The 14199-nt window shown below is 40.1% G+C and overlaps 1 protein-coding gene across 1 annotated transcript; it reads left to right on the forward strand.

Annotated features, from left to right (window-relative positions):
- Positions 1 to 6675: 6675 nt before the first annotated feature.
- Positions 6676 to 7131, forward strand: LOC137618280 (uncharacterized). Its single transcript, XM_068348451.1, has one exon. It carries the CDS (start codon positions 6676 to 6678, stop codon positions 7129 to 7131), a length of 456 nt encoding a protein of 151 aa, XP_068204552.1.
- Positions 7132 to 14199: the final 7068 nt, after the last annotated feature.

A 14199-nucleotide genomic window follows, 5' to 3' on the forward strand; every position in this document is an offset into this window, starting at 1 on the left:
CTGGTACTATACTGCAGGAAGGGTGACTCCACTCTCTACGACCTATGGAAAGAATGATGATAGTATTAACACTAAGATACAGAAAAAGAACAACAATGATACGAGGTCAAAGTATAGTAGAGGAAATTCGAAAAATATGTAAGAAAAAGAAAAGGACATGAACAGAACATATGAAGAGGATGACAGATAATAGATGGACATTAAGAATAACAATGGATCACGAGAGATTGCAAAAGAAGCAGGGAAAGAAAGAGAAGACAATGAATTGACGAAGTGTATACAGTATATATATATATATATATATATATATATATATATATATATATATATATAAAGAGAGAGAGAGAGAGGGAGAGAGAGAGAGAGAGAGAGAGAGAGAGAGAGAGAGAGAGAGAGAGAGAGAGAGAGAGAGAGAGACATATATATGTAAGCCTATTTGTGCGTACACACAGATTTAGTTTTTGTTGGCAAGTAATTCGCAGAAGATAGAAAAGAAATGAAAGTGAATAAAAAAGCCGCTGATTAATAGGCAAATATTTCTAAAAATTGTATTGAATAGATGAAACTATTGCTCGCAGGAATAAAAATGTATAAAGTTTAAAGGGTTATTCAGGACTGTCATGGGTAGACATAATACTTTTAAAGGATGTTTAAAAGACAAAAATATCTATTCCCAGCGTGAGCAGCGAGGCGAGAAAAGATTCGACTGTGGCCCTGTTTGAGCATTCCTGTCATCTCTTCGTTTTCATCAGCATTTTGGAAGTGAACCAAGCCTCGCCGATATTCGACTACGGACCAGTGATAAGGGAACTGCCTCTGTTTTGACCAAGATGTCATCGTCTTAATTAGTGGAGTCAGCATATTTTGAGAAACCGAGCTTGAGGGAAATCCTTGTTTAGGATATATGTCATCATGGAAGGACACGTGCTACCCTTTTGTTAGGGCTTAACACGTGGTCCAGATTGCATCAGAAATTTCTTCTAAAAGCTTCCATGGCGTGGTCGAAGTGGGCGTTTTTGAGGAAGCCAATAGAGATGCAGAATTGTTGAAAAGAACGCCTTCTATGGAGATGACCACTGCCCACTGTAATTAACTCCGCCCATACATGGGTATATAAACTTCAAGAAGAGATTGTCCTGGGTCCAAGAGAAATAGGACAGGACATAAGACAAGAGAGGAGCTATGTCCTAGCAAGATAAGAAACAGAGAAGACCAGAAGTCTGACAGAGCCACATTCTAACCTTCCCTTCAGACAACAAAAGCCTATCTCCAAAAGATCCTACTATGGCCGAGAAGAAGAGATAAATTGAAGCAGCCATCCCTCCCTGCTTGTGACAAGAAGTAGTCAACACTGCCTGCAGCCTGCCTTCGTTCAACAGTACCATCGAATCCTTGGAAGAAGACCTCTGATGTCCCATCTTGGTGCCACCCTTTTGTGACGTCTTCGAATCCGGTTATCGTGCCAGTTTCATCTGAGCTTTCAGCCGGCCACCTGCATCTTTCTCAAGCATTACTTCAACAGTACCATCGAATCCTTAGAAGAAGACCTCTGGTGTCCCTTATTGATGCCACCCTTTCTGTGATGTCTTCGAATCCGGTCATCGTACCAGTTTAATCTGAACTTTCAGCCGCCCACCTGCAACGTTCTCAAGCCTGAAGTCTCCCTACCAACATCGTCTCAGCAGCTGCAGAAAACTTTTCCTTAAGTATTTGTACCTTACTGACTGTTCCCCTTTTCTGTTGGTGTTTGATTGGTTTGAGTTGTCAGTTAAAGTAACCGAAGAAGTAACATTAGTTTTCTTTGTAAGTTTGTGAATAAACGTCTTGTGTTTTTCCGTGAGTTTCTTTTTATATTCATTTCCCATACTTATTAAAAGAACCTGTAACGATTTTAAGATCGTAACAAGGACATACAAAGGGAGTTATTGATAGCAAACAGCCAACTAAATTAATAACAACATGAAAATACATAAATTACACTACGGGAAGAAACATCGATGCTAAATTACAAAGAACACCTTGCTGGTCAGGAAGATTTGAAAGCCTTGCCCAGCCACGTACTGTTTCCAGAACATGGTCTTGCCTTAACACTGCTTATATGGGTTATCCCATTCAAGGTATCTTCTCCAGTCGTGGAAGAATCCATGACAATGCAATAATCTATGAATAACCGATTGGAACCTGTGACATAGATTAGAGATAGGGCTTAAAAAGGGCAGAGATAATTTTCATACTGGCCCAATCTTTTCAATAAGATCTCGTAGAAGTGACCACCGTAAAAACTGAATTTACAGTAAAAATATGAAGAAAAAAACATGACTTCGTCAGTTATCATGAGAATACTAGATATGATTATAAAGTCTGGATATATGAAATAAGATTCTCTGATTATAAAACAGAACATAGCGAATACTTTAGAATTCTTAGATGAGGAAATTTCCCAGCTTTTTCTAGAATGATCTCAATTGATTATGTACCTCGAGATATAAATTGATTAAACCTATAAGCTTTTGGGAAGCTTAAAAAATTCAGATAGATTGATATTCAAAATATGATTTTACTCTGATAGAGACAGAGGTTTCTCTACAGCCTCCCTTTTGCGAGTTTTCTATAATTTTGTTTTCTTTTTTAGGATGATGAGGGGATCCAATGCTGTTGGTGACTTCCCTGTCATTTGCCTGTTTTTGTGAGGTCAGTGCTGATTAGATTATACTAGGTTGTGTTTGTTCAAGAAAAGAACGTGAGTATGTTTGATGTCAAAACAGAACAGGAAGTTTCATGTGCTTGTGTTTGTCAGGATATAAGAGAATACATAGTACGATATGTACACCTTTATTGACCCTTTAAGAGTCTAATCACAGGGATAGTGAGGTTAATAAGCCTTTGTAAATTATCAAAAGTAAAGAGTCAGTAAGAATAGAAAGGGGAATTTGAATAAAAGTGACAGTGAAATAGAGAAAACTATGACAAAGATTGTTTAAAGATGGCTGTGAATTAGAAAATGGAAAACACAGGTGACACTCTAAATACGGAATTGTACTTGCACATCTATTATTCAGTGCTTGAATATTGTAATGTTTTGTATATATATATATATATATATATATATATATATATATATATATATATATATATATATATATATATATATATATATATATATATATATATATTGTGAAGTATTCTTTTTTCGAGATTTTTATAGTTTTATTTACCCTCATGTGTAATGTAGTGGTAACATGTTCGCCTAGCATTCACATAGCAGCAGATCGATCCCTGCCCGGGACCTTGAGTTTAAGCTGTTCACTAGGGAGGTACCTGCTGTGGTTGGGCACCACAGTGGGGGGTTGGCTTGCCCGGCTGACGTTCTGGTGTGCATCTATTCTGATGAAGCTTGAACCGAAACCAGACGCCTTTATTTGCCCGAGGAATAAGACTTTCTTTAATGAGCGAAAATCATTCTGTGATATTATGGTAAAAAGATGATATCATATTATAATGCACACTATAGTTGGGCCTATGTTTATATTGGTTCGCGTTGTTGGAATTAATCAAGAATTTCGTGTTAAGTTTATTGGTTTGAGAATTGGTGGTATTAATTATTCTAGTTATTTTAGGTAAATATTATGTTGCATAAGACTATAATTTTGACTGTAAAATATCTTCAGTATAATATACGTGAGTATTTGATAGCATATAATCATTGCTAAAATAAATAAGTTTCGGGTTAAATTTAATATTTAAGGTACAAATGTGAAGATATGGGATTGTATATAGCCTATGTGTAGATAATAAATAACGCAAAGTATAAGTAGAAGTATGTTTGTATCTGATCTATAGTAACCCAAAGGTCCACGACAATATCCATTAAAACTGATCGAGTTCTATATGCGTAAGCATGCTAGCTCTTGTTTAATTATGTTTGAATTTGTATGACATTCTTGCTTGCAAGTCCTTGTATATAAACTCGATGATTGTTTGATAAAGTTTAGTTGCATTCACCTCGCCTCTCATTTACAATCTAACTGCTCACTCGCACAATTGGTGACCACCAGAGAAACTGCTCCCTCTTACCATCCCCCTCACTGCTGTGCCCCACTGTTTGATGATGCCGCCCACTGAACCTGACTCTTCCCCACACGCCGCCCCATTGAAACCTCCCCCCTTTGCCAGCGGAGAAGTGTTCGCCTTGTTCCAGTGTGCCAAAGTCCAGTTTCGCATCAAGGGCGTGACTCTCTCTAGCAATAAAGTAGACTATGTCCTCTCGGTGATCCCAGAGGACACGTTCCCAGAAATCTCCGATTGGTTTTGCCAACAAGTGGAGACCTCAATAGCATACTCGCTGCCATCCCTGATGCCGATATCTTGCTCACTTCACCATCTTCAAGACCTCCATCAACGCTTCCACTCCTGACGAAGTGGACAACTATTCAACATCGACTGAAGTTGACGTGAATGCAGTACCGGAGCATAAACAAAGCCGCCCACCATCCATATATACCACCCCTTGCTTATTACCCAACCAGCGACCTCTTCAGCCACTTAATGATGCTCACCGGCCGTAGTTATGCTGCTACCACTCCAGATTGTGGACTGAAGTGAAGAAATGTGCTAACAGTTATCAGTGGCCTCCCCTTCCCGAAAAAACGTAAAAGTCAAGTAGGCCATCGCTTGTGATGGTGGCCTCCCTTGTCACTAATCTTATCTTTTTACATGATGCAGGTACAGACAAACAATTTTTGGTAGAAACAATTTAGTTTGTCTAAGTCTGTTAACGTCCGCCTGGTAGCGGCCAACGGATCTGCAATACCCACCCGCAGTTATGAAACCCTCACATTATCGTTTGGAAGCACCAAATATTATGAAGTTTCTTGTTGCTGCATCCCATTGCCAATCCTTGGTAAGGATTTCCTCTCACATATCTACCTGCTGGTTGATATCGCTCACCAATGGTTATTGAACGTAGATTCGTACTTCTCGACACCTCTCCAACCCAGCCCCTCTGATCTCGCTCTCCACATCAGCGCACCCACGGAGGCCTATGCCCACCTGCCCACGTCGTACCCGGATATTTTCTGTCCAGAACTTTGTCAAATGCCCCCGGTTCCCCAAACATGGTATTTATTACCATATCAAGACGACGGGGGTCCCAGTGTTCACTGAATTCAAGTGTCTTGCACCGGATCATTTGGTAGCAGGTAAATAAATGTTTGCTGAAATGGGAGAAATGGGCCTTTGTCTAATGTCCTCAAGCCCATGGTCGTCACCCTTACACATCGTCTTGAAGAAAGATAGCTCTCTGCGGCTGTGGGGGGATTACAGGTGCCTGAACAAGCAGATAGAACCGGACCACTACTCCCTCCCAAACATCTCTGACGTGACCTCCTACTTGCGCAAAGCAAAAGTTTTTTCCATGCTCGACCTCCTGAAGGGGTATTATTAGGGGCCCCTGAGCCCAGAAGACATCCCCAAGACTACCATCACCAACCCCTTGGGTACATACACCTTCAATTACTCCTGTTTTGACGTTTGTAATGCTGGGGCCACTATTCAATGCCTCAGGGATGGCATCTTAGGGGACCTCCTCTTTTGTCTTTGTTACATGGACGACATACTTGTGTTTTCTTTCTCCAAAGAGGAACACCTCCGTCACCTACACATCTCGCTCGACCTCCTACAACAGAACAGCATTATAGTCTGGTACGATTGGCGCCAACGAAGTATTGTTCTTAGGGCACTGCATCACTCCTAAAGGAGTCCATCCTCTCCCTGAGAAGGTAGCAGCCGTTCAGAACTTCTCCACGCCCTCGACTGTTAAAGCAGTGCAAGAATTCTTGGGCCTGATCTACTATTATCACCGTTTCCTGCCAGCCAGCTCCGCCACTCTTGCCCCCCCCCCCTTCCCTCTATGCCTCCCTCAAGGGCAAGCCAAAAGACTTGAAGTTGGGTCCTCTTCAAGAAGCAGCCTTTTGCAACGCAAAGAATGCCGTAACTACCGCTGTGCTCTTACTTTTCCCGTGTCACATGCACCTTTCCATCTCTCCACCAATGCCAGTGACATTGCTATTGGTGCAGTACTCTAGCAGGTGGTTAACGGCTTTCCTTGCCCATTGGCCTTCTTCAGTAGAAAAATGTCCAAGGCGGAATTCGGTTACTCTACCTTCGACCGTGAATTGTTGGCAGTGCACTTGGCAGTCCATCACTTTTGCCACTTTTTGCAAGGTACATCAATCGTCATTCGCAAAGACCACATGCCTCTGGTGCACGCCTTTAATCCGATGCCTGGTCCGCCGACATCTCTTTGCCATGGCTGAATATGATTGCAGCCTTCAACGCATCCCTGGAAAAATGAATCCTGTTGCCAATACTCTGTCAAGAAACACATTGGCCGCCATTCATCTAGGATTGGATTACAACCCCTTGACAGAAGCCCAACGAGAAGACCCAGAGTACCAAGCATGTAGGACTTCCTGCACATCCTTCCATTGAGAAGACATCCCTCTCGAGAACTCCAACGCCACCCTCCTCTGTGATGTCAGTACTGGTAGACTTAGACTGTGGATACCTGCTCCAATGCATCGACAGGTGTTTAAATTCATTCCTGGCCTTTTACATTCCTTACATTGATCTACTGCACAGCTACTGAAGGCAAAGTTCATTTGGCATAGCATTACTATGGATGCTAAAGATTGGGTCAGCAACCGTACTTTATGCAAACTTCAAAAGTACATCAACACGGATTCAGGAGTGGGCACCTTTCCTCAATCTCAGCGTTGTTTTGCCCACATTCACGTTGATGTAGTAGGCCACCTACCCACATCACAAGGACATCGTTACCTGTTTACCGTCGTCGATCACTCTACTCATTGGCGTGAAGACATTCCCATGAAAACTTCAACTTCCGCCTCACGTACATCTGCCTTACTTTCAGGGTGGATAGCGAGATTTAGTATCCTTAAGCATATTACTTCGGATAAGGGTACTACTTTCACCTCTCAGTTGTGGACATCATTAGCAAATCTTCTGGGAATCACCCTATATCAGACAACTGCCTACAACCTTGCTGCCAACGGAATGGTTGAACATTTTCATTACACCCTCAAAACGGCCTTGATGTCCCACTGGGACTAAGGACCACTCCTAAAGACGCCCTGAATGTCTCGGTAAGTGAAATACTGTATGGCGACCCATTGGTTGTACCTGCCGTTTTTTTCTGTTCGTACACTATAACGGTTTTCCTTTTTTATCTTATCACTTGCTCTTCACTGCACTGTTAATAGGTCAAGCTATGTGAGCATGCTAGCTCATGTTTGATTAGGTTTGAATTTTTGTGACGGTCCTGCTAGCAACTACGTGAATATAAACTCGATGATTGTTTAATGTAAAGTTCAGTTGCATTCACCTCGTCTCTCAGTTACAACCTAACTGCTCACTTGCACACTTCTTTACTGTATCTAATATCATTATAATAATAATAATAATAATAATAATAATAATAATAATAATAATAATAATAATAATAATAATAATAGCTTAGCTACAACCCTAGAGGGAAGAGCAGGATGCTATAAGCCCAAGGGCTCCAACAGGGAAAAATAGCCCAGTGAGGAAAGAAAAAGGAAATAAATAAACTATATGAGATATAATGAACAATTAAAATAAGATATTTCAAGAACAGTAGGAACATTGAATCATATCTTTCACATATAAACTATAAAAAGAGACTTACTGTATGTCAGCCTGTTCAACATAAAAACATTTGCTGCAAGTCCGAACTTTTGAAGTTCTACTGATTGAACTACCCGATTAGGAAGATCATTATACAAACTTGATCACAACTGGAATAAAACTTCTAGAATACTGTGTTGTATTGAGCTTCATGATGGAGAAGGCCTGACTATTAGAATTAACTGCATACCTAGTATTACGGACAAGATTGTACTGACCGGGAAGATCTGAATGTAAAGGATGGTCAGAATTAGGAAAAATCTTATGCAACATGCATAATTAACTAATTGAACAACGGTGCAAGAGATTGATATCTAGATCTGAATAAGAAATTTTGACAGTAATTTCCTGTCCAACAAATTAAGATGAGAATAAATTAATCATGGAAAGTTTTAGTTGATCTAGCCTAGTGTTAGCTATGCTTTATACTTAAACTTGTTGCTTTAGCCGGAATATTATTATCAATATCATTTATTACAATCTTGTAAAAAATGCTTAATGTGCTAATAATGAGAATATACTAACAATTTACATATGGTACGATATATTACTCCACATCAACAAAACCAGCAAGCTCCTCTAGTCATCATCAGCAACATTTGCCCCTCAGATGCTGAAGCCTTGATGAGGGATTAGCAGCTGGGCTCTAATGAACAGTGGGAACTACTTTCCCACTGGACCTCGGTGCCCAACTGTTGATCCAATTAAATCAGTCAGCCTTTTCTCTTTTCCTTCTGGTTATTTCTTTTTTTCTCCCTTCTCTTCCTTTTGGGCTTGAACTTGTTGACGACTTTAGCTTGTTTGATTATGTTTTGTTTGCTGCTTTGGATTTGGCACAGTGTGGGGTGGACGGCATTCCATCTCAACCTGTGCCAATTTAGACGCCATCACCCTCTGGCAGACCCCATTGGGTGCAGACCAAGTCTGTTAAGAGTCGGGCTCCAGTGATCCGGTTGTAAATCACTCATATTTTCTGGTAATGGGTGACGCCAGGCATTGGAGTCGCCGGTGGGAGGGGCTAACCACCCCTAATGACCAGTGTACGCCCACCTTAAGAGAGGCAGCCCCTCTCTAATAGAGGACTGGTCCCCGCTGAAGCCTCTTCTCGTGTTGGGCCACATGGGATAGGAGGACTGACATCCTCCGATAAGAGGTGGATAACCTGGCTTGCGCTTACCAAATAAACCCAACCCTCTGTTGACAACCTGGAAAATACAAACTTGGACCTCGGTACAGACAGCTCCAACTCGGGTTCTGATATTGTAATGTTGGAACCTTATAAGCATTATGGAAATAATAAGAAAACACTAGAGAAGAAGAGAGAGAGAGAGTGAGAAATGATGACAGTACAGAAAAATATAGAAAAGTAGAAGTTTTACCCGGTCACTATGAAGTAGTGAATTATGAGAATTTTTTCATTTTGGAATTTGAAAATGCAAGACATGAACGTGTAAATGTATTTAAAGCCAACAGGGAAATAGTTGCTATATAAGGAGGGCAGGCAAAAATTCTTCCCCAGGGAAATGGAAGTCTCTTGATTGAGACACTATTCCCAATACAAGGTGAAAAATTAAAAACACTTTCAAAATTGGATGGTCATAGTGTAAAAATCGTTTCGTACCCCACTTTCAACCAGAATAGGGGTGTGATATATGCTCCAGAATTGCTGGACATAGAGGAAAAAGAAATTGAGGAGGAACTGAAAAGTCAAGGAGTAGTAAAAGTAGTCAGAATGAGAAAGAGAGTTGGAGAGCAACGTATTCCTCTTGCTACTTTGATTGTAACATTTGATCAAAGCAGATTACCAAATGTTATTAAAGCTGGTTGGCTATCTTTGAAGGTGAAACCATATATCCCTTCACCATTATGATATTATCATTGTCAAATGTATGGCCATTTAAGCCAGAAATGCAAGGAAAAACTAAATAATAAGCCAGCTGTTTGTGCCAACTGTGGAAAAAGTAGTCATGGAGTATGCCTAGAAAACCCTAATTTCATACATTGTGGGGAAGCACACCCAGCTACAACTAAAAGCTGTGTTAAGTATATTTTTGAAAAAGAAATTCAGGCCATTAGGACCATGAAAAGGGTTACTTTTAAAGAGGCTCGTAAAAGAGCTCTTGAAAAGCAGTTAAGACCAGGGCAACCTTTTTCAATGGTTCTGAAGAAAAACTTACCAAAGCACAAAGACGAAAACTTTATCCCTAATTCTAACATAAAAAAACACATAAAAGTAGTTGAAGAGATTGAAAGTCCCATTGAAAATTTATATCCAGAAATTGTAGAAAAATCAAAACAGATACTTAAAGATCTAAAAGATATTCAAAAGCCATATATTCCTATTCAAAACAATAGTACAAACCTCTCTCAGGCCCTGTCCTTGCCTGATCTGATGGAGGTTCCACTCGAAACCAGTTTACATAGTGAACCTTTAGTGGAGAAGGTGCAAAAACCTGACAGATCACAACCTTTTAATCGAAAAAGAGAGAGACCTCCATCTCTCTCGCCTCTTACCATAAGAAACATTAAAGTCACGACGTCAAATAAATATGATGTCTTGTCTGCTGATATTTCTGATCAACTGGAAGGTGAATTGAACAAATCAGAAATTCAAGTAGAGGTCCACCATTCTCCTCAACAATTAGATCAAAAGGACACAAAGAAAAAGACGAACACAAAACCCACTTTATCAAGATCCTCTCTAAGAGATACCAACAGGAAATATTGTTAGATCAAATATTGCTAATAGGAAGACTTCATCTAAGGTGTCTTCCAAGAAATAAACCATAGTTTTTTCTTCCATACTGCAATGGAATTGCCAGGGTTTAAGGGCGAAATATGAACAACTTAAGCTCCTCATACGTGAGCACTCCCCTATAACACTTATGTCTACAAGAAAGCAAGCTCGATGCTAATACTCCTTGTCCTCGAGAGTATGTTAGCTATAGGACACTATATGATCAACAAGCAGGGAGCCATGGGGGAAGTCTTATATACGTTCGTCGAGATGTTCCCCAAATATCTTTGTCTCTCTGTACCCCTCTGCAAGCAGTGGTTGTACAGATTGATATAGGGAGAAAATACACAATCTGTTCTCTTTACTTGCCTCCAAATGATAACATCTCACATGATAATATAGTAGAGGTGATTAAATAACTCCCACAACCTTTTCTCTTACTAGGAGATCTTAATAGTAGACATCCTTTATGGGGTGATGTTTTGGCAAACGCAAGGGGTAATATCATATCATCAATTTTGGAGAATGAAGATGTAGGACTCCTTAATACAGGAGAGCCTACACACTTTCATGTTCAGACAGGTACCTTGTCCTGCATTGATTTATCAGTTGCAAGCTCTAACGGCCTTCTCGATTTTAATTGGAGAACATTAGATGATTGGCATACTAGTGATCATGCACCAATTATTATAAACACCAACAATGGTCCACCTTTACAGAGATCGCCTCGATGCAATCTTGAAAAGGTGGACTGGGATAGATTTTGGGAGCTAAGTCAAATTGAACGAAATGCAGACCAGTTTGAAAGTGTTGATGATGCCATAGAATTATTTAATGGAACTCTTCACACAGTAGGTGTCAATTCCATTCCCAAAACAACAGGGATATTCAGATGACGACCAGTCCCCTGGTGGTCATCAGAACTAACTGCCCTGCACAGAGCCACAAAAAAGTCTTTATAACTCGATTGCGCACGCGCCGTACTGAGGAGAATTTAGTCATATACAAGAAATGTAGAGCAGTTCTGTCGTGCCATGAAAGAACCTAGACGCCAGTCTTGGATGTCATTTGTTTCCTTCATTAACAGTAGAACACCAACATCATCTGTGTGGAGGAAAGTAAAAAAGATGGCAGGCAAATTCACCCCAAACCCACCACCAGTGTTAAGGGTAAATGGCCAGTATATGACTGGAGAAACCGAAGTTAGCAATGCCCTGGCTGACCATTTTTCAAATGTATCGTGCAAGTGTGAAGCAGTTCCTGGTCACCAGTATAGGAGCATTGAAGAAAAGAAAGTTTTAAATTTCGCAACAAGAAAGGAAGAGTCATACAATTCTCCTTTTACTGAAAGAGAATTTGATTATGGACTTGCTACGTGTAACAATACAGCCCCTAGACCTGATGGCATTCCATATCCGATGATTAAACACGTACCTTTTAATACAAAGTTATCTATTTTAAGCATTTTCAATAGAATATGGCATGATCATAGTTATCCAAGTGTTTGGGAACTAGCCATTATTTTATCCTTTTTAAAACCCAGTAAGGACAAGTTTTTAGCAGCAAATTATAGGCCAATTGCATTGACATCTTGTTTATGCAAAATCATGGAGAAGATGGTCAATGTAAGACTGATGTGATACCTTGAAAAGAAGGGTATTTTATCACCCATTTAATGTGGATTCAGAAAAATGCACTCAACGACTGATGGGCTGATACGACTTGAGTCCTCCATTTGTGAAGCCTTTGCTTCCAAACAGCACCATGTGACAGTCTTTTTTGACCTTGAAAAGGCATATGATACCACATGGAGATATGGTATACTTAAAAGAATCCATGAGTTTGGATTAAGAGGAGAGCTACCACTATTTATTCAGTCATTTCTTTCACATAGAGTTTTTCAAGTGAGAGTTGGGGAAGCTCTATCAGAGAGTAAATGCCAGGAAGAAGGAGTTCCTCTGGGTAGTGTGCTGAGTGTAACCCTTTTTGCACTAGCAATTAATGGGATATCCTCAGTCGTTCCCCGGGATGTTCTCGCAACATTATTTGTGGATGATCTCTCCATATCATTTGCTGGAACTAGAATGGCAATGGTTGAGAGACTAAATTATCCAGTGGGCTGATATGAATGGATTTAGTTCTCGTTAAATAAAACTATAATTGTCCATTTCTGTCGTATCCGGGGAGTACATGCAGACCCGGATATATACATCAAAGGTCAACAGATCCCATGTGCAAGTGAAGCTAAATTTTTAGGGTTGATATTTGATTATAGGCTTACATGGGTTTCTCACTTAAAAGCATTAAAAGCAAAATGTCTTGAGGCTCTGAATCTTTTAAAAGAATTGTCCCATACATCATGGGGGGGGGGGGGGGGGGCAGACCGCAATACTACTTTAAAATTATACAAGGCCTTGATTTTATCCAAAATTAGTTATGGATGCGAAATATGCTCCTCAGTCACCCCAAGCCCGTTAAAGATATTAGATTCTATACATCATGCTGGTATTAGATTGTCCACAGGAGCGTTTAGAACCTCACCTATCACAAATCTCCTTGTTGATGCTGGGGAGTTGCCTCTAGACCTTTACCAAATGTCCTCTATTATTCGGTATTGGTTTAGATTGCAAAGACTCCCTAATTCTTTAGCCTTTCAGACTGTAAGCCTTGTAAGGCACTCAACATACTTTGAGTTGCACCCAAAATCTCCTCAACCTTATGGGTTTCGGTTGAAACAAATATTAAACAATATGGATACAATTCAAATTAAGGTACTTCCATTCAAGGTATCATCAACACCTCCATGGAAATTTCCAGAGATATCTTTTTGTAAATACTTTATTGGAGTTAAGAAGAATATGACTGACTTAGAATCCAGGTCTCTTTTTATGGAACATGTTGCAGAGCATAGGGGATCGACTCTTATATATGAGGGCTCCAAATCTGATGCTGGCATTGGATTTGGAGTTCATTGTAATGATTTTAATTGTAGAGGTGCACTTCCTCTAACAGCTTCCATATTTACTGCCGAACTGTATGGCATACTAACCGCTATTGAGAAAATAGCTTTGGAAAAGGAGGGTAATTTTACAAATTTTAGTGATGCAAGGAGTGTTCTTCAAGCTTTAGAAGTTTTTAATTCTAGTAACCCTCTACTTTTAAAGATTTTAAAATGGATTTTTATTATTGGATGGAGAGGTATAACAGTTCGATTTTGTTGGGTTCCAGCACATGTAGGTGTGTCTGGGAATGAGAAGGCAGATTTACTGGCGAAGAATGCGGCATCCGAGTTGCTAACAAGGAGGTATCCCATTCCCTGTAATGACTTCCTACCTTACATCAAGAAATTAGTTTGTAATAAATGGCAACAGCACTGGGATAGTCTAGATGGCAATAAAATGAGGGAAATAACAAATGTCATATCACCTTGGAGGTATAACATGATACCCCAAAAGCGGGAGACGACTCCGTATAGTATTGGTCACACTCGGTTGACACACGAGTTTCTGCTGAAGGGCCAACACCAACCGTATTGCGAAAGGACTGTTTAGTACCTTTAACAGTGAGGCATTTGTTGACCGAATGCCCTAATTATAATGATTTAAGAAATAGATATCTGTTTGAGGCTCGAAGTGAGGATGGCAGGTTCATCCTTGCCAAGATTCTTTGACATGATGTGTCCTACTATGCGAGCAGCATTTTTAGATTTATTTCAGATGCAGGTCTTCTGAAAA

The sequence above is a fragment of the Palaemon carinicauda genome, chromosome 24 (genome assembly GCF_036898095.1).
Source record: "Palaemon carinicauda isolate YSFRI2023 chromosome 24, ASM3689809v2, whole genome shotgun sequence".
Classification (NCBI taxonomy): Eukaryota; Metazoa; Arthropoda; class Malacostraca; order Decapoda; family Palaemonidae; genus Palaemon; species Palaemon carinicauda.